General features: G+C 42.3%; 1 protein-coding gene across 1 annotated transcript in view; it reads left to right on the plus strand.

Annotated features, from left to right (window-relative positions):
• LOC146969851 (unconventional myosin-X-like) overlaps nucleotides 1-22,445 on the plus strand; it is a 99,810-nt gene that overhangs the window by 65,128 nt on the left and 12,237 nt on the right. Inside the window, exon 3 of the mRNA XM_085804560.1 lies at nucleotides 761-919. Coding sequence (XP_085660686.1) covers nucleotides 761-919 — 159 coding nt within the window. The remainder of the gene's footprint in view (nucleotides 1-760; nucleotides 920-22,445) is intronic.

The raw sequence follows: 22,445 nt of genomic DNA on the forward strand, positions 1-22,445 counted from the left end.
CAGATTCTTTCTCCAGCTGTTTTCTATATTCTGCATCATCGTCATCATCACTATGACATGATGAGCTGGTTATCATATTTGCTGTGTGATCTACCGTACTTTTCAGACTATAAACCGCTACTTTTTCCCCCCGCCCCGGTGTCCCAGCTCTCGTCTCTGCACACCGCGACACAAACGCGCTCCGTAACCCGTAATGTTTTGTTTATGACGGTTTAGACTCCACAAACACACACGTTGTAACATCGTATATGTTATGTAACGTTATCCACCGCTCCATTTATTGATTTCTCGCCGGCTTCGTTGTAAACAAATGCACATGGGCGAGAGGAACGTAACCAAAACAGCAGTTCCCTACTGTCTTTCTGTGTAAATATCTCATGTTACAACATGAAAACCTGCAGCTTATATTCAAGTGCGGCCTTTAAATGTATTTTCTTTTAAAATTTAGCTGGTGCGGCTTATACTCAGGTGCTCTATAGTCCGGAAAGTGCAGTGTGTGAGGAGATGTTTTTACTCAATAGATCATCTTCTTCTTATAAGAGGGAAATTCATTCTGGGAGTTTCTGAACAGGAGTTTGACAGGATGTCTGTAGCGTCTCAGCACGTCTCTGTTTGTGAGCAGAGCTCTGCTGGTCTGAGCTGCATGAATTTGTTCAGGAGCAGCTCACCTGCTCATAAACAAGGCAAACAGGGAGGAAGCTAAACGATTGAAGCCTGTTGGTTAATGACGTGTCCGTGTTTCTCCTGTGTCCTGCTGCAGGTCTACACCTACAAGCAGAATGCCCTCACCAGGCAGAAGGTGCAGCCCATGCACCACAGCAGCAGCAGAGGGGTGGAGGACATGGCCGCGCTGGAGGACCTCCATGACGGAGCCATCATGCACAACCTCTTCCTGCGCTACCAGCAGAGACACATCTATGTAAGTGACTGACTCGTCCTAAATGAAGGTTTAATGTGGACAGACACCGTCGTCCTGCAGAGACAGAGAGAGACGATGAAACGGATAATAAACCAGACGCTGTAAAGACACAATGGAGGAAAAAGTGGAAATTGTGTTTTATCTGAAGTATATTTAACAGATTTAAACTAAAGAATGAGAGCAAAAGAAGAAACGAAACATGCAATAACAAGAGGAAAAGACGAAATATTAATGTAAATAACACATAAAACAATAATTTATGAAATAATTAGGTAAAAAATGTACATCCACAAGAAGAAGAATATCCTCTCTGAGCCTCTCTTCTGATTGGCTGACTGTTTTCTGAGTGATCCAATAAAAACAGAGCAGATATCAGAATAAAACACTCAGAGAAACCAAATCCTGCAAAATTGTTGGATTGTGGGTCCAACTGGTGGTGGGGGGCGGGGCTTAGTTGTGACATCACAAAGTGACAGGAAGTCCTGACAGCTGGTTTTAAGGCTCAGTTTCTGATTTCTTAATTTAAATCATTGTGAAATTAACTTGGTTGGAAGAAAGAAAGAAAGAAAGAAAGAAAGAAAGAAAGAAAGAAAGAAAGAAAGAAAGAAAGAAAGAACATAAATTCAGTGAAAAGAAATTATTAACTTTCTGTTCACTGATCTCAAGGGTGTAAATAACAGACAACCAGACGAATGCAGGCAGGTCAGCCTGGTCTGACATGAGGGTTGTTTTGCCTCTTGATCTGGTTTTGCATAAAAAATCTTTGACGTCAACATCAGCACCATGGTTTCCCTTCGTACTGATGGAAAACCTCCGATCAGAGTCTGTGACGTCAGAGCCCAAAACAACCTCTCCTCCTCTATCTGCGGTTTATCAGCGATCACGTTCACCACCCGGCCTGTCAGGGTTGGCTGCCTTCTCTTTTAAAGAGCAGGAATCTCCCACGAAGAGCTGCAGTTGCTCAATCGTTACATAACGGCAGAGATAATGTGTCCAGACGCAGACAGATAGGAGGAAGAGTTTTAATGTGGACGTTCAGAGTTCCTGTCTGTCGGAGAGGGTGGTATGCAGTGATTACAGCGTTGCTCCCCCTCAAGCTCCTGTCAGAACAGGTTTGGCAGACTCTGCCTCGGGTTTATCACAAACAGCTGCTGTGAAACAAATGTGTGAAATTGACTGAAAGGTGTGTTTAAGTGCGCTCAGTTAAATCCCAGTGATGCAGCTGGTTATTAACCAGTGGGTCTACACAGTAGGAACCGGTCTGACGGCGTGGAGATTTTTTTCTTTTTGTCTCCACTGAAATCAAATTACTTGTCTACAAACTCTGCAATGTGTTTGAATTCCTAATACTGAATGTATTTAGGAAAAAACGACTCCAACAGTGCTGAATCAGCAGGAGTAGACTCAGTAATGGAAAACGTTCAGTAATCTTCATTTCCTCATGTTTTTTATTTACAACTAAATAACTGACACAATTGAAAAGTTGCAGCTAGGAGCTGAAAAATGAAAGTAGAACTGAGATGAAACAAGAAAGTGAAAAGAAGCAAATATGTAACATAAATATCTGAAAAGCTTTGTTTTATTTGATTTTTGCTCATAAAAAGTCAACAAAAAGGAAACGTGGCAGTGCAAGTTAATCTCCGACTTCCTCATTGGGAAACCTCAGGTATTTGGCTCCGCCCACCACCTGCCTTCACCTGGTTCACAGGTGAAAGAGCAGAGAGGTTCAAGACGGTCAGGAGACCAGCAGTTAGCACAGTTAGCAAACTGTGTTTAGGCTGCTTGTTAGCTTGTAACTGCCAGTAGCTGACATAATTTTGTGCTAATGCTAACGACCAGTTGACTGTTAAAGGGACATTGTATAACTTCTCCTGTTATCTATTCACGAAAATCGATTATTTGGTTCAAAAGTCTGTTTTTCATTAGTCAGTAATCCCCCCATCAACAAACTGAAGTGTTCCTTTCAGCTCTGAATGAGCCGTTCATATCATTCATATCTCCATGGAGCGGGTAAGCTCGGTGCTGCTGCCATGTGGTGTCGCCATGTTTTTACGTTCAGTGGCAGCGTGACGGTAGGAAACCACGGAAACTCAGCGGAGACACCGGAGCTGTCGGCTCAGGTCGAGGTGGCGTCTGTGAAAAGTCACCGTGGTAACGCAGTGAGGAGGAATGGAGCGTTACACTGATGCTGCATTCACCTGCAGTCGGGCAGACGGCCGTCGCTAACAAACCAGATGTCATTTTAGTCACAGAAGTCCAGAGAAAGCCGGTAAAACGTGGGTCGGGGAAACAATACGACATCGCCATGACAACATATTGTCACGTGTATTGTTTTGCCTCGTGCTGACGGACCACTTGTTTACCTAGAGGCTTGTTTATGCCGTTACGTGCAGCGGCTGTCGTCCGTCTGCCGTCTGCCAATTTCACGTGAATGCAGCATGAAAAATACGATTTAATTGCTTGCAATATACAACCGCAACGCTAGATGGGAGGAATTCCTACACAATGTACCTTTAATTTTCACTAATAAAACATCACATTTCCCTCACACATTTTAGCAAGATCAACACATCCTAACCTGACTTCATACAGTTTATCATCCTAAACCACCGACGGTAGAAGCCCATAGTTCAGGACGTCTTGTCATTAGCCTCTGACAGGTTCACATACGTGTTCAGAGCTCAGTTTCAGGTCGTTGGTTCCTTCTGAAATCGGCCTTAAGCTTCTTTCCCTCTTCTTCTTTTGTCCATCTCTGAAAAAGAAAAAGATTGTTTTCTATCCACATAAAAAAATAGAAGTATAAAAGTATGTCTCTATTTTGAGCTCTTGTTGCGGTCGAGCCACGAGCTTCGCCAATAGTCATTTTAGATGCTGCTATTCTTTACCACAGGGGGAATCACATTTCTCAGCCTGAGCTGAAAAACCAAGGACAGAAGCTCCTGTCTGATCTCACTGAAGGGAAAAGTGTCGCTTTTCTTCCCAAAACAGATAAATTCCTCCTAAATTACCCTGAATAACAGAGTGTTTGTGCAGCTGGTTTATTTCTAAAGCACAAAGATGAAAATGACAACAAATATAAAAAAATAAAAAACCCAGATAAATTTAGCTCTTGTAAAGTGAATTTATTTTAATCAGAGCAAACAGATCAAAGATGTGTTTCTTTGCATAAACTTTGCAGCGTGTTTTCGTCAGGTTTAAAAGTTTTGCCGAAGCGCAGCTCGTTTCTGCGGGCGATGAAAAGCACAGGTGGTCAAAACCCAGACCAGCAGAGAGGGTCTACGAAGCTCCCTGGCTGGCAGTCAATAGGAGCACCGGGTTGTGCCAAGGGAGAGGGAGGATGATTAGAGTTTGGGTTTGTTTGGTTTGACGCTCGTTTTAGAGGCTGGTATTCCTCAGTGGGAGCTTTGGCGGGAGCTAATGGGTCCTGGCTCGGTTCTGCTAGCGACCGCCTTGTCCAAGCTGTGAGACGGAGCAGTTAAGAGCATGTTAGCTTTGGAGGGAATCTGAAAAAAAAAACAAAAACATGTTTTATACTGAAGTTTAACATGATATACAGTCTAATCGTTATTGTAGCATCGCGTGGCAACGTCTCTGCACCACTGGCTTCTACCTCAGGACATTTCATCATCACACTGAGATGTGTCTGAAGGTTTCTGGACGACCTCGACATTAGAGCACAAACAGATTCACTTGATGTTCCTGAGGGAATGACAAAGACATTAATCACAAAAGATGCACAATAGGTTTGTCTTCCAAATGCCTTACAAGACATTCAGTTGGAAAAAAGAGACAACATCTTGCACATTGTTGTCCTTATTATATTAACCGGCATTACTATTTAACAGGAAGCCAGACATATTTGGCCTTTTTGATTGAAGTTTAAACTGAGAATCATTTGATAATCAAAATAGTTGAGGAGCTCTTGTGTTTTGCTACATAGCTACGTTAGCATTGACAGCTGTTCAGATGAAACAGCGTGAGTTTCTCTTTAGCAAACCTTTTTTATCTTTATTTTTATATAATTTCTATCACTTATTTCCTCCTAGTGAAGTTAGCATGCTAACCAGCTAGCTCCAGAAATGGGTTGGCCCATTTCATCACTTCCTGGTTGGGAGTTGCTGTCGTGTCTCGTCTGCACTGGAGATGGAAGCTAGCACCTCTGAAACGTTAAACTCAACACTGTTAGCTGTTAATTCTAATGTTTCTACTGTCAAAACATACAAATAGGACCCTTTAAGCTATCAGGGGGTTAGCGTGAGGTTGGCGAGCCTTCCTGTTCTCACACAGCTAAGCTAACAAAGCACATGTGATTAATTCCACCCTGTCCTGCTTTTACATAGCGAGCTAATTAGCAAACAAAGCGGCTCTGTTGCTGCTGACCTGGGTAAAGGAGACGACGACGCTCTGCTGTTTGGTGGAGAAAAACAAAGGGAAATGTAGGACAAATGGCTCCTGACCATATTACCGCGCACAAACCCTGACCCAGCACTTTCTCCAGCAAAACAAGCCGCGGTGACAAAGGCGGCCTTGTGTTTTCTGCACGCATTAGCCACGGTAACCTTTGACAAATGCCATCTCGTTACTTTAATCACAACTGAATGCTCCCGTATGGTCGAAATTATCCAATCAATTCATCACAGCCGCCCCAGTCTCCACCCTGACTCACGGCGCTTTTTTCTTCTTCAACTTCTTCTCCTTTCTGGGCCAGAAGCTGCACAGAGGGAAAATTAGAGCCGAGGTTTTTGGTGGGGTGGGTCGTGGCTGTAAACACGCTGATGAAGCCAAACAGCCAACAACAACAACAATGAGCTGCTAAGAGACTCTAGGGATCAAATGTTAAACAGCTTAAAGTTGTATTTTAAATGAAAAACATTAAAACTCACTGCTCTGTTACGCACTGGTGCTCACAGCAGGTGAGTTAATCGGCCGGGGTCGTTTTAAAGGTCATTTTAGTCCTTAACACCAAGACAGAAAAATAAGTTTAGATGTAGGCTACTCAAGTGGAACAAGTGGAAACAGAACATTTGCAGTGCAAAGCAACAAACAACAACTAGAAAAACAATGAAGCAGAATTTAAACTGAAGTTTAAAGGTCCCATATTGCACTAAAAGTAGATGTCCAACTTTGTGATGTCACAATGAGGCAGTCAACAAGCCCCGCCCCTCATCCAAGACATCCAGGATTTGTTTTATTCTGAAATCTGCTCCATTTTTTTATTGGATCAGTCAGAAAACAGTTCAGAGCTTCTCTTCTGATTGATTAATGATGATGCTTTTTAGTTTTTAAAACTATAACATATATTTTTCATTGGATCAACATTCCAAAAATAAAACATGCAAGAAGTTAAAATATGGACTTTTAAGTTGTTACTCACAACACTGAGTTTGCTTTCTGAGACATTGCATCGGGTCTGGTTATGATGAGATTTTAAAAAGCATAAAGCGTATTTAACATCTTTGTTTATGAGCTCTCTACATGTGTGCGCTGCAGGTGTTTTACCTTATTTTCGACTCATGCTGACAATTTCTGCTACTCTCAATACTGTTATTGCTGCTGATACTTTTACTATTAACACTGCTGCTGCTATCACAGTGTAAAACCCTATTATATGTTCAGTTTATAGAAGAATTTAAACTACAGACACCATAAAGTCAGTCATTTGTCCAATCACTGCACATGAAGCCTCTAAAGTCTGGATTTCTTCACTTTGCTGTATATATTTATGTAGATATGCATGTTTTTTTTTTTTTGTCCTGCTGCTCATGGACACCGTGGCGTCGACATTCCTACCAGAGATCTGTCCCTGACTTTTGACACGAGTGTTTACTTAAATGTCACGTCTTGTGTGTGTGAGGAGAGTCAGTGCCCTGTGAGGCGTGAGTTAATCCAGACAGTGAAACATCCAGAGTGACAGTTCTGTCAGGACATTTAGTTTTTGGATGAATAAACATCAGCTCTCACGACCACAGAGCTGCAGAGGAGGCGGAGCCATGTGGAGAGGGAAGATGTATAGGACAGGATTTAGATGAAACTGTAAATAACTCTAAAGTCTGCAGGTGAGAACTTCCTCCTGTTGCTGCATGGGAAAGTTCCCGTGGTGAGAACAGGGCAGAGGAAGGTGACGTGTGCATGGATGCATGAAGTCAGATGCATTAGAGCGAGGGGGCCCCGTGTCACAACCTGTCGGAGGCCCCTGAGTTTCTCAAAGCCCCCCCTGCTGACTTCTATAGGGAGAATTAATGAGTCGACCGTGTCGCTGAGGAGACACTTTTAATCTCGTCTCTTTATTTCATTTCACTTGATCTTTGCAGGATGATGAAGCGAAGCTGCAGCCGTGGTGCGTTAATGACTGAGTAGTGAATGTGGGCGGAGCTATTTTGAGATTTTAGAGTTATTTTTCTTCCTTAACATGTATTCTTTCAGAAAAGTCGAAAGAAATGGTAGAAAATCCACATTAAGGTTTTTATTTCACTTCATTTTCTCCTAAATTCACCAAAAGTTAACAGCTACTATGACTCACTGTGCTGTGTCTGTTGTCTGACCCATGTCATGTCAGGTATCATTGTAAAGCTCTCTCTCTCCTGAACAATTATGTAGGCTTCAAAAATTGTCATCTCCTCCGTATCCGCAACAAATCGTAAAAGTACGATTTACATTAACAATCTATGGAATTTCACAATACAAATCTTTAAAGGCTGTTTTCTCAAAATGAGTTTTTCCTCAGACTCTGAGCTTCAGCAGCACTTACAGACACCAAACCTTCCAGTTTCATTCCTATCTATATTCTGAAGGTTTTTACAGAGGGGATTGTTGATATATCATTCACAGCCTGATTTATACAACATTTTATTCCTAAAAACATGGCGAAATTTGATTTTTTTTTAGGGCTGGTGTCAGTATTTTCTCATTCACAGAGTGATAAAAAGAGATATCCAGAATCCCCTCTGTATGTCAACAAAATAAAACAAGAATTTTGAAAGTGGCTTTATCCATTGTTCAGATTTAGGTTCTGGAAATGTATGCAAAAATAGCGCATATTTCATTAGATATTGTCTCATTTACATATTTAAACATAAAATTTGACAAAAGTTGTAATACAAAAAATATTTGTCTTAATGTAAGTGATAAACATGGGACGTTTCATGTTAGTTAAAGCAAACAAACAGAAGTTGAATTGAATTGAATGTTTTTAATCCACACTGCAACACTCAGCAATTTCTTATAATTAGTTTTCATACTGAACATTTTTGAGGACGTTAAGAACTTCCTGCAGAGTTCTGGTTGTTTTCCTTGGAAAAATATTTGAGTTTTTAGTCAAACAGAGAAACTAGCTTAGCCTAGCCTAGCCTAGCCTCAGCGCTAACTGGGCTGTAGCGTTGGCATTACATCGCTGGACTGGGAATTTAGCCCAGAGGCAACCGTACCGCTGCAGTCTCTAGCTCCTGTGATTGTAACCAGCTGTGCAGTCGACTGGTGGCCTCACTCGTCTCCTCTGCAGATTCCAGTTCAGACGTGCACAACACACACACACGCACACACACATGCACACGCACACACACTCTGTGTCTTTCTCAGGAATCTCTGACTCGTTCGCTCTGCACCCCACCACTGTTCTCTTTCATAAACACACACTCATTTTTTCTATCACACGCTGTTCTTCTTTAATCTGCCCCCCCATCAATATTTTTTCCCCCTGAACTCCCCCACATTTACACACACACACACACATCTACACACACACAGTCTCTCTCTGGACATTCCAGTGTCAACACCTCCACTCCTCCCTCTCTTTTGTCCAAGCAGGGGGTCGGTCAATTCAAGAGCCAGGGACTCTATGTGTGTGTGAGTGTGTGTGTGTGTCTCATAATTTATACGAGAACGTATAGAATAGAATAACGTCATCTAATGGCAGGAAATTCCTTCTCAGAGTATCCTGTCTGTGTTTACATTCGTACAGCTCTGTGGTCAGTGGTTAATTGCATCGACCGTTTTCATCATTTGCTCTAATACCAGACGACAGATGATATATTTTTTTTAAACGTGACTTTAATGGTCGACTAAATGTTTTAGACTTGCATACATGGCAGAATTTGTTCTGTATGAGTGCATCTGTGAAGAACGATGCAGCTGATAGTGTGAGGCCGGTGTGAGAGAGATGTGGGTCAGCTGTTGGTTGTAACTAGAGTGAACACAAAGGGGAGGACGCAGGTTCATCACCACGGCACCAACGCCACGGCAACTGCTTTAGATAACTGGTTTAAATAACATCTCGTATTGGAAAGTCAATCAAGTGACTACAAAGAGACAAAAGATAACAACAGAGAGACATAAACGACACAAGACGCTCCAAAGAGACACAAAATGACATTAAAAAGACAAATAATGACCACACAGAGACACAAATGAATAGAAAGAGACTGTAAAGACCTCAAAATGACCTTAAAGAGACATAAAATGATCTAAAGGAGACACAAAATGACCTTAGAGACACACAAAATGACACTTAAAATGACCTCAAAGAGACACAAAACGACCTAAAGGAGTTACAAAATGACCTTAAAGAGACTTATAATGACTGTACAGAGACAAAGAATCACTACAAAGAGACAAAAACGACACAAGACGCTCCAAAGAGACACAAATGAATAGAAAGAGACTGAAAAGACCTCAAAAAGACACAAAATGGCCTTCAAGAGACAAAAACAAGCCTGAAAGAGACAAAGAATCACTACGAAGAGACATAAATGATTACGAAGCAGCATAAGATGATCTCAAAAAGACATAAAACAACTGCAATGAGACATAAGGGACGAGAAAAAGACACAACAGACCTCAGAAACACTGTGAATGTGGTCATGGGGGGTGGATGTGACTCGAGCGTGCACAATGGAGCGTGGAGGCCGGTGTGATCCATGTGTTCTCAATCTGCTGCTGTTTGACAGTTTGACCCTTTGACTGCGGCCGTAGGACTGATGCATGGTTTAGAGGTGAGGGTGGACTTGTTGGAGCATTTGGATGATGATGAATAACCTCAGCGCACGCACACACACACACACACACACATACACATACTACACGCACTGAACCACAGGTGGCTGGAGAGATGAAACAGCAGATGAGGAAGAGATTTAAAACAAGAAAAGATTTTTAAAAAGTCACATAGTTTCCCACAGATAACACAAGAACCCCAGAGAATTAAAACATCTGAACGTTTTCTTCTGTCAGATATGAGACAAATGAACATTAACAGAGTTATGGAGCGAACTGAGGGGGTCTGACCCCCCAGATCAAGACCTGAACCCCCCCACAGGAAAAGACCGTGATTCATCTGCTGTTTCCAAACAACATTTAGAGCTGTTTGTATTAAAGCTCCATACAGTATAAAGGTAGATGTTTGTGTTAAAGCTCCATACAGTATAAAGGTAGATGTTTGTGTTAAAGCTCCATACAGTATAAAGGTAGATGTTTGTGTTAAAGCTCCATACAGTATAAAGGTAGATGTCCATGTGTAGTGTGATTATAAAGCAGCTCTAGGTTCTATATTAATACTGTGAAAGTATCAAAGCCTCAGTCCACAGAGAAATGCACACAGCCTGTATTCAGAAACTGAGCCTTAAAACCAGCCGTCAGGACTTCCTGTCACTTTGTGATGTCACAACTAAGCCCCGCCCCCTCACCACCTGGACCCACCATCCATCCAACAACTTGCAGGATTTGGTTTCTCTGAGTGTTTTATTATGAAATCTGCTCTTGTTTTTATTGGATCACTTCGGAAAACAGTCAGCCAATCAGAAGAGAGACTCAGAGCCTCCTCCTCCTCCTCTCTTCTGATTGGCTGACATCGACCTGTTATTCCTAGAGCTCCAGAGAGAAGCTAAAAGAGAGAGGAAGATGGAAAACTACAGTGAGGTGGTTTCTGGTTTATAAAACCACAGATTAATCTTCTGTGGATCAACAAAATAAAACACAGGAAAAACTCCGACATGGAGCTTTAACCGACGCTGCAGTTTTGGAGACGAGTCATTTCGAAGCTGCTGCTCACAAACAACCGTTTTGTTGTGCAAAGACTAAACATGATGGGGCACGGATTAGCGTAGACGCTGAGTTAAAGCCGCTTGGTGCCTCACACTGGATCTCAGACAGTAAACGTCTAAATCTCTGTCCGGTTCTGGTCAGACTCAGACAGACTTGGCTCCGACCAGAATCCGTCTCGGTTCATTTTAACGAGTCGCCATCGCTGACAGACGCTACCAGCCAGCTGTTCCTCTTCCTGCTGCTGCTGCTTTGGCCTGAATGCAGAGGAAGTTCAACAAGATTACACCAGGCCAAACCTATCACCCCTCACCATGTGAATGATCAACCTGCTGATCACCTCATTTGATCCGTTGCGTTAGTCGGGACTGAAGGTTACAGGGATAGTTCAACATTTTGGCAAATTGGCCCATTGCCATAATCCCTATAGCCATAGCAGTAGGTTTGTTACCTTTAATTGTCGGTGCAAGCTATTTTTAGAACGGTGGAGCAGAGCCGTGAGCTGCTCAGAGCTACGCTACGGAGGCTCATGGGATTTCTTGGTTTCCCTCATCAAACTCATCAAATACACAATCCAACAACTCCACAACGCTCTGGTGGACAAGTTGTGACCTGCACATTCACCACGCTATGAGATAATAACACAACGTTACCACACAGAGTTGTTTTAGAGGGAAATACAGAGACTGTTGATGAAAAACTGTCCCTGAAGGCAACGCACATCAGTGGTTTTGCATGAATTTCCCTCTGTCCACCAGAGCGTTGTGGAGTTGTTGGATTGTGTATTTGATGAGTTTGATGAGGGAAACCAAGAAATCCCATCAGCCTCCGTAACGTAGCTCTGAGCAGCTCGCAGCTCTGCTCTGCCGTTCTAAAAATAGCTTGCACCGACAATTAACGCTAACGAACATACTGCTATGACTATAGCGATTATGGCAGTGGGACAATTTGCCAAAATGTTGAACTATCCCTTTAACAGACAGATTGATGCACTGATGTTGTGAAACGCTGCTTTTTGACCCAAATTCAGTCGGATTTGAAAAACGAGCGATGATGTCTTCACTGTCTGTATGAAATATCTCCATTGTTCACTTTGTCCCACAGTCCAGATCAGTCTCCTCCTCATACATAAACAACCACACACACACACACACACACACACACACACACACACACACACTCACACACTCTTACAGACCACACACACACATTCCTTTGGCTACACATTGGAAATGCAAAGAAACACATTCATCTTTTTTATTAAAAGCAGGGAGTGTGTGTGTTTTGTGTGTGTGAGAGAGTCCTGATCACAGTCAGATGTGGAGGAATCCTCCTCCAGCCAACGACGAAGACGTTTCACTGACGTCATTTCCTGCAGGCGGTGATGATGCGATGTGTTGGGACGCTCGTGTCACTTCCTGTGAGTGAAGTCTCAGTTGGACTCAGTTGGTTCTGTTGAGGAAGCTCCTCCGCGTTCGAGGAATGTGACAAACGCATCGTGGCATGTGTTGGGATTTTTTTTTTTTTCTCCATTTCTTGGTTTTGCTAATTAAATGTTGGCAGACGTTGGCGAACCATCTGTCGTCAGTTAAACGCTGCAGTCAGACGAGTCAGAGGAGTCCGGCTCAGCTGATGAGGGTTTTATTCATTCTGATTCTCAGCCTTAGTTGTCGACCTGTGGCCAGATTCACAAAACCTTCTTAAGAAAAAAAATCTTCTTAAGAAGAAAAAAGAGAAGAAGTCAAAGAAAAAAGAAGTTCTTAAGTATTTTCTCAACTTTCTTCTTAAGAAAAAACTTAAGAATAAATGGTATTCTTGAAATCACGGTTCTCAAATTCGATCTTTACTTTTATCTTAACTTTGGCCTGCCTTAAAATTCCTACGGTGAATAGGTATAAGCCTCTAATATCACCTTTTTCAACACATTTTAGACAAGTTTAGACTAGTGGCTCGTAATTAATTACACAAAGAGCCTGTTAACTGTTAGTTAGCATGTTAAATTACTGTACGATTTTTTTTTTTTTTTTTTTACGTACATTAATTCCATCCACCATAACCTCAAGCTCCTGCCTTGAAAAGTTTCTGCATCTCTTTTTGTCCTTCTCCATGGTTAGAGAGTGACTGACGGTTAAGATGCAAATTCTTACTGACTGTTCTTAAGAAAATATTGAGGAATCGCAGTTAAGAACTTTCTTATGAACTTCTTAATTTTAGATTTTAAGACATTTCTTAAGATCTTTCCTAAGAACATATTGGTGAATCCAGCTCCAAGAGTTGAGTCCAAACTGTGTTTCCTTTAGCATCAAACCTTTACACTCTGAAACTCTGATCTGGAGTCAGCTTCCAAACACAACAGGCTTTTATTGCTGATGATGGCAGAAGACGGATGTTGATCTTAATAACACACACACACACACACACACACATGCATATTCTTCCAGCCCACTGAGCTCAGGAAAGCGACCAGTATGTTCGTCCTGGAGCAGCAGAGCAGATTTACTGTCTGTTGTGTTTTGGTTAACCTGATTAAACTCTGTGTTGTTTGAGGCTCTGCAGCCTGAGAGGAGTTCAGCACCTGAACCAGACTTAGTATTAAACGCCGGTCGGGGCTTTTCCCAACCAGCGGGTCACACGTTGATTAAATAACCCGACCACACACACCATCACATCTGTTTCCACCTCCGCCGCTATTAAATACACGTTAGATATGACTATCAACGATGGCACCACCTCACAGAACTTGTCCCAAACATGAGGATTTAGCAGCTTGACCTTCTTCTCTTTAAAGGAGACGTATTCTGCCCCTTTTCCCACAAATTAAAATAGTCCCCAGGTGTCTTATAGACATGTCTGTGACATGTTTTGGTCAAAATATCCCAAGTATCAAACATCACAGCTCTTTTCATCCTTTCAAAACAGCTCTGTTCACAACGGCTGGTTTCAGAGCCTGTCCCTTTAAATGCAAATGAACCATTGCTTGCCCCGCCCCTTCTACTGGTACCAGGTAGGGGTGGGATTATGCAAATTTGGAAATTAATGACATCATTGTCAGACAACTGAGGGAACAGCTGGTAAAACCACATGAATTTCAACCTCAGGAGCCTGAAAATGACAGATTTTTCTCACATTTTTTGGGGCAGAAGGCAAAACAAACACCCAAATATATGTTAAAGAGCCTTCAAAAGGTGATATACGTATGTCCCCTTTAAAATCTGTTGTCTTCCGACTGTACTTCCTCCATCACCTCTTCTTCCATCTTCACTCTTCTCTTCTCCGTTCGTTGTTCTGCTGCTTGGCGCTTTTGTGACGGGATTGGTTAGGTCACATTAATCAAATGCATCTTTTGATGCATTTATATAACCTATCTAATAATAAACAAGTATATTCAGACATTAATTATAAAGGAACTTATTTTCAGTCATCTTCAGTGGCCCATCCCACCAATAAAGTGAACATCTGGTAGATGAATCCACCCTTTATCCACCTGCTAATTCAGATTTCTGGAAGAGAAAGTGATGATGCTTTAACATGAAAACCAGTGCAGACTTGGTGTGAACATCTGAACTGTTTATAAAACATGATTTAACGTTGTTGAGCCCAGTTTTGTGCCAGATGTGGTGTAGTTTTACCTGGGACCTTTATAATAAAAGGAGCCGATCTGCTGCTGCAGCGTTTCAACCTCCACCAGCATCATCGTGTTCCCTGCTCCGTAACACGACTCCATCCTCAGGTCAGGAAACAAAAAACTGCTCTTTAATATATTTTAATTTATTTTCTTAGTCGAAGCGAAACCTCCTTCAGTTTATTGCGTGTGGAGAAAGTTTCTTGTCCCTGGGAAACTTGTCAGAGCTGCCATTGCATCATTTGAAGAACAAATGGGCATCGTGGGGGAAATCATCCTGCACGGTCTCTTCCTCCTCCTCCTCCTCCTCCTCCTCCTCCTCCTCCTCCTCCTCCTCCTCCTCCGCTGGACTTTCACAGATGTGGGGTCTCGATATTAAACATAAACAGCGGATCAGAGTCGCTGCCGACGCCAAGACAAACAAACGTGCAGGAATTTGTCTTGGTGACACGGTAACTCGGTGACGGCCGCGTGTTCCCTCCTCTCTGCTACATTTCCTGCCGTCACTCAGCCAGGTTGGCCGGCGCTTCGCTTCTGATCCTCCAGCTTTTTTTTCTCTTCGTTTTCTTTCTTTCTCCATCTGGTCTTCATTTCCCTCCTAGTGCATTTATCTGGCCGTCTTAGAGAGATCTGATTTTTTGGCCGGCTCTTCCTGCCTTGCCTTTGCCTTTGCCTTGCCTCTGCTCTAACGTTTCACCGTCCACAGCCACTGACGCCTCTCTGTAAACATGTGAGTGGCTGCAGCTCCGAGCGCCCGAGCTGCCGTCACACTGGAGATTCACACAGATCATCTTTATTTTATTTTATTTTTTTATTGGTTTATTTGGGTGGGACAATGCACATGAATGGACATATAAAAACATGTAAATGTGCCAGATTGTAGCAGCTAGTGCTAATTTCCATCCGGAGTCCCAAAACATAAAAACAGTACAGTGTCAGAACAACAACAACATAGTATTATAAAAAAAAAACGTAATGCAGACAACAACACACAACTTTAACGAAATAAAACATTGACATGTTGACAACACTTCCATTGGTAGGGGGACCAAAAGAGTTTCTGAGAGATAAAGTGCAAAAGTGCAAAGGTGCCGGGCCAAAGTGACAAGTGCTTAAGTGCGGTTTTGCATGAATTTCCCTCTAAAACAACTCTGTCTCGTAACGTTCCGTTATTATCTCATAGCGTGGTGGATGTGCAGGTCACAACTTGTCCACCAGAGCGTTGTGGAGTTGTTGGATTGGGGAACCAAGAAATCCCATGAGCTGAGCAGCTCACGGCTCTGCTCCGCCTAGGGCTGCACAATTAATCGAATTTTAATCATGATCACGATTTTGGCTGCCACGATTAAATTAAGATGATCGTCACGATTATTAACATGTAAAAAACGGGCTGTGCTGCATATCAAATCAAGCGCTTTCTCAACCAATAGTCCGCCAACCACCAGGGGGCGAACGAGAGGTCAGGGCTCCATGAAGCTGCCTAACTAACAAGCGAGCGCATCCTCCCTTTACATGTTGTTTACAATCCAGAGTGTGTGTCCCGGCCGGTCAGTCGGCAGCTTCAGATGCTGCTGTACTGTGTCACCTTCTGCGCCTGATGTCACGTCTCACTCCTAGACTGTATGGATCTCACTCTGAAGTGAGAGTGAGACGATGTCGGCAGCAGACGGTGACAGTAGACATGACGTGTGTCTGTGTCTGGTCAGTCAGCAGCACCTCAGGCTGTCTACTGTCGCCGTCTCGCTCTGGATCGGATCGAGGTCGGGCTGCGGGGTGGTCTCGAAGCTGGACCGAGACCCCGTCACCCCACGCGGCCGTTTTGGTGTTAATTACATACGTCGTGTAAATAAAACGTTCCGACCGTGATCATAACGGCCGGTAACGGCGATCTATGGCCGTTTTGGTGGCAGCACAGTTGAGCTAGGCCGACCTGCTGGACGCTGCCTGTGTGAAAACACTTGGTCTGTTCATTAAATGTTTTTAATTCGTTCCAAATTGCTGCTGAACCACCCGTGCTGTGCTTTGGTCCATGCTAGACAGACTCTTGCCCACACATCTCTGTGTATCATTGATGGCAAAAAATTAATTTTTACCTATAGCCTATTTTGAAATTACATTTCAGAGCCTGTACTTTCTTACTTTTATTTGAGTAAAGGAGTTGAATCAGCAGCTACTTCTACCAGATTTATTTTTTATTTTTTGTTTTTTACACAAGTATCTGTACGCTACTGTACAGAATGACACCTCTGCACTCTGCAATGGCATTTATTTTTCGCTAGCCCTTTGTCTTGGGTAAATTTTATTTTAGGCTATTATTTATTTTTATTTTACGTTTTATTTTGAACTGAAAGCCTTGTTCACATAGCCTATTGTTTGTTTCAAATAGAAAGTGCAATAAAAACATGTTTTATCTAACATAATGTATAATCGTGATTAATAATCGTGATTTCAATATCGACAAAAATAATCGTGATTATCATTTTGGCCATAATCGTGCAGCCCTAGCTCCGCCGTTCTAAAAATAGCTTGCACCGACAAATTAAGGTAACAAACCTACTGCTGTGACTATAGCGATTATGGCAATGGGCCAATTTGCTAAAATGTTGAACTATCCGTTTAAGAGAGTTGTCTGGTGTTCGTCTCTCTGCTCAACGTACAGTAGGCTACGATGAAAAAGTGACACTGAGTCCACTTCACACCCGCTCCCTGTGGAGGGTTTTGTAGTTTCTCCGTCCGTTGATGCTTCTAGTGTTGAGTTTTCACTGTCGGATCAGATCCTCCTCCTCCTCCTCCTCCTCGTCCCATCAGGCTGGATGGAGTGTGTGGAAGCTGGCTGCTCCTGGCGAAGCTTCACAGTGTCTGAGAAGAAGTGCAGTGTTGCAGAAACAGAAGCAGTGAGTGTTGTCATCTTCTGGCACGGCGGCCGGACCGGGACGGAGAGCAGCAGAGTAGAGACGGACACAGGAGAAGAGGATTATGCTGCTGCAGCAGTTTGAGAAGCTGCAGACGGGAGTCAGGAGAAACACACTCATGTTTGGCAAAACAGCGAAATCATGGAGAGAGGAAGGAAGAGTAGAAACCAAGATTCTGCTACGAAGATGCATCAGATATTTGTTATGATGAAGGTGTTATTAATGCGATGCCTGTTTAGTTAACTTCGATCTGTCAGGCTGCAAGAATAACACTTCAGAATGGAAGTCCAACTCCCGCTCTCTTTTAGCACCTGCTGCCAAATTAGCTTGTAACAAATTGATCTTGTTTGAGATTCATTCATTTAAAAAAAACTTGGGACATATTGACATATTGATGAACATTTTACTTGTTAATATGCATGAGACTGTAGCCAAAGCTAATTTCCATCTCCAGTCCCACTGGCAGGTCGGTGTTAATAGCAGAAGGCAACAATATGATGAATGAAAAAACAAACACAAAGGCAATAGAGTTATTGAATCCAGGCCAGACATGGTCCATGCTGTTGAGTTAGTGAAATGTTAAAGTGCAAGATGCTAAACTGCTCAGTGCTTGATATTATTGCATACTAAACAATTTAATTTGGTCTTAAATTGCTTTGTGAATTACACACCTCCCTATTGCACATAGTGTTTGTTTTTGCAAGTTGCTCGCTTTCAAAGTGTATTAAAATGCTGGTTAAATCAATCAACTTTATTTATATAGCACATTTAAAAACCACAGGGGAAGCCAAAGTGCTTTACATTGAGACATAAAAAAGGCATAAAGACACAAACACAAAGTTACTAAAAAAGACAAACAAGAAACAGCAACAAAAAAAGAAGCAAAAAACAGAATGAAGGAACAAACAAGCTCACTGCAAGTGCAAATTGCAAATTGCACAATGCCCACTGTTTTAATAGTAAATACATAAAAAATTAGGTTATGAAGAATGAGTGCAAACTTGGTTGTCATGTTTTCTTGCAAATATGAATATCTGTGACTGAGTGATAAAGTTTACATCGTTTATAGCACTGATCATCTGAGAGAGTGATGAAGGAAGTTGGTGCACTGTTAAAATTAACGCTTTGATTTCACACAAATTAAAAAATAAAAATGATGATGTTTCCTTACAGTAAAGAGTAAACAGTTTACCGGTGGCTTCGACAGGAACATGTGAGAGTCAGGCTGTAACCGTGGAGACGGAGGGGAATCAGAACCAGGCCGTCCGCCTCGACACAGGTTCAAATAAACACGGCTCGTCTGAATCTCAGGTTTCTTACATCAGCTCTGAGGAATGGCGGCGAAACGCAGAGAATCTGACACCACGCGGGGAGGACGAGGGGCCGCCGGTAATCACATCAGCCCACATGGAGGAGGGGGGGGGGGGGGTTCTGATGGGAGTCACAGCCACTTAGCTCAGCCAAGGTGCTGCCGTGGAAACTGTTGCCAAGTCGGAGCTACATGGAGATCTAATGGAGTCCAAATGGTTGTAATTCATCGGGGGGGGGGGGGGGGGGGCAGTTTGTGTTTCACTCAGTCAGACACTCATGGTCTCGTGTGAACCGAGCAAACGTGACTCTGCTCTCCTGATGTTTTTCTTAGGAAGTAGCTTCAGGTGTTACTGATTTGCCACGCTCTTTTTTGGGGGGGTCTTTGCACTTATTTCAAATTTTCATGCACATTTTTAGCTGCAGATGTAAAAACACAGGTTGGTGTCAGCCAATCAGAAGAGAGGGAACTCTGAGCCTTTTTTCTGATTGGCTGACTGTTTTCTGAGTGATTCGATTTTTAAAAAAAATGCAGATTTCAGAATAAAACATTCAGAGAAACCAAATCCTGCAAAGTTGTTGGATGGTGGGTCCAGGTGGTGAGGGGACGGGGCTTTGTTGTGACATCACAAAGTGACAGGAAGTCCTGACGGCTGGTTTTAAGGCTCAGTTTCTGAATACAGGCTGTGTGCATTTCTCTGTGGACTGAGGCTTTGATACTTTCACAGTATTAATATAGAACCTAGAGCTGCTTTATAATCACACTACACATGGACATCTACCTTTATACTGTATGGAGCTTTAATACAAACATCTACCTTTATACTGTATGGAGCTTTAATACAAACATCTACCTTTATACTGTATGGAGCTTTAACACAAACATCTATGGAGCTTTAAAGAACCTACTGTAGAGCTGCAACACAGAGAAAGTCTTTAGGTTTAAATATTAAAATTTTCCTTTATGGATCTTTAAGGACCTTTAAGGTGTTTTCCAGCAGCAGAGCAGTGATGTACAGTTTCTCTTCCAGCTGTCACCGGGTGTAAAAGGTTTTCAGTCGACTTTCCCCCCCACACTGTAAACAAGGAGTCAAGTAAAAATCCTAAACTTTACATGACACTCCATCAGCAGCAGGAGGAGGAGGAGGAGCCTCGCTGTGTTTACACTTACACAGATAACACACACACACACACACAGTGGTGCTTTATGACCCACTGTACATTACTATAACACACACACACACACACCCACACTCTACTCGTAGCTGATTTGCACAGGCAGCTCGTCCTTGTCATGTAAATACTCTTCACCTCAACTGCCATTCAAATGTTATTTGCATGCAACCGGCTGAATGTGGGTCAGTCAGTCACTGGGCTGTCTGACCGGTGTGTGTGTGTGTCTGTGTGTGTGTGTGTGTGAAGGGGGGTGAGATTAGTGTGTGCATAAGGGGTTTAATGGGCAGCGAGGGGCAGCAGGTGATAAGGTGATAAGGACGCTGCCACCGTCCCTGAACAAACGTCCTCATCAGCAACTTGTCGTCCGTCTGTAACTCTGTGTTTGTGCGTCTGTGTCGTGTAAACAGGATGTTGATCCAGGACCTAACACACACACACACACGCACACACACACACACACACACACACACACACACACACACACACACACACACACACACACACACACTGTTGATTTAAAGGTGTAACACACCTAAATACTGACATGTTTATTGGACTTGTGCATTAATCTCATCAGACTGAAGCCTTGTGTCTAACATCACACTGCAGGTTCCTTCTGTTAACATTGAATTTGGAAAGTCCAGTTTTTCTTACTGTGCACCTGCAAACTTACCACACTTCTATCAATAGGACAGTTTAAATCCATAACTGCATCTTATTTCACCTCCAACTGCTCTTTGTTTTTAACTAGACTTCCCTGTTTTCAATTCCTCTTTGTCACTTTTACTTTTCGGTATTTCGTATTTCGGATATGCTTGGATGCTTCAAACATTTTTTATAATGTCTTGTCCTCAAATGTTTTGTGTTTTGTCTCGGCGATATTGTAAATGAGGTTACTCCTCAATATATTTCCGAGTTTAAAAAAAGGTTATAATAATATTAATAATAATCTACCAATGTACTTTACATACTGTAGTATCATACACATCAGGCTCAGCATTAAAGGGATAGTAGCTTTTTTTTCAAAGTGGGGTTGTATGATCTACAAATAGCCCCTAAGTACTTTAATTGAAAAAAATTATGTTATAGCGAACAATGGAACGGTGTTTTTTTTTTTTCAGGTAAAACCTCTTTTAGGCTGTGAAAATAGGCCGTTTCTTTGGGTCTGTTCACAACAATGTATGTTGTAAATCTCTGGGCAGGGCTATGGGCTGGCGTTGCTAACGGGAGGAGTGCAGAGAGTCTTCTACTGCAATTAAAGTACTTAGGGGCTATTTGTAGATCATACAACCCCACTTTAAAAAAAATGCTACTATCCCTTTAAGCTGGTATTGTGTTTTCTTTCATATATTCTTAAATATAATTGGCTGAATCATTCCTGTAGTTCAGGAAGTGAATCAATAGATTAATGGCAGAACAATATCTACATATCCACAGTGTAAAGTTGTTGCAGCAGTAGAATAATCATCAATGATCATTCCTCCAATCAAACTGCTGCACATTCAACACATCTGGCGTAGTGAACAGATGTTTTACATGTATTTATATCATTGATAAACTGAACATCTGTTCTCTGGAGAATACACGATCAATAAGAGAATCAGAGTTCTTTTCTTCATCTTGATGGGACTGAAAGTTTCTGAGCTGAACGTCTGAACATCAGTCGTGTGTGTGTGTGTGTGTGTGTGTGTGTGTGTTCCCTCTGAGCTCAGGTATATGCTCATTAACCTAATTATGGTTATTATGGCTGTAATTTGAATCTCTCCACTTCAGAGCGCTGAACATGGTTTCACCTCGGGCAGAGCAAGAGCTGCTCAGCTTTTCTTTCCTTTCCTTTTTTTCTTTGTTTCCCTCCTCCTCCTCCTCTTCTTTTTCTTCTTTTCTTCTTCCTTTTCCATCGTCCAAGATAAACAGTGTTTGGAAAACTTGCTCTGACTGAAGCTGCTGCTTTTAATTTCTCTGCTTGTTTTAGTTAGAGGAGAAAGTCGAACATGAGAAACTGGAGGAAGACGTTCACTAGCTGCAGAACAACAACAATAAACACAACTTAAATATAATATTTATATGGAGCGGAGGTGGACGTGCTCTTCTTTTAATGCATCTCACCCTCCAATGTGCGATTTTTTAACTTTGGCGTTGAAAAAGTTGCAGAATAATATTAAAGGTCCCATATTATACTCTTTTTACTCAATTTCACTCAGCTGTCAGACGTCCAACTAAACTGTATTCGAAATGTATTGCCCCAAACTGATCCGTCGTCCTGAATGTCGGCTGTCTAAAAGTCGCTCAAATGAGCTCTACTGAGAACAAGCTGTTTCTGTGCCTGCACCTTTAAGTAACATGGTTACTGTACACGGCAAAGATTATTACCACTTTATGACTTAAAATTGGTCGGTATTTCATCAATTTAGCTCAGGAGTTTCTTGCTGTGCACTGCAGCCATAGAAATAGACGTGGTAGGCGTTTTATCGCGCTG

The sequence above is a fragment of the Trachurus japonicus genome, chromosome 17 (genome assembly GCF_045865225.1).
Source record: "Trachurus japonicus isolate A0001 chromosome 17, Traja_1.0".
NCBI lineage: Eukaryota > Metazoa > Chordata > Actinopteri > Carangiformes > Carangidae > Trachurus > Trachurus japonicus.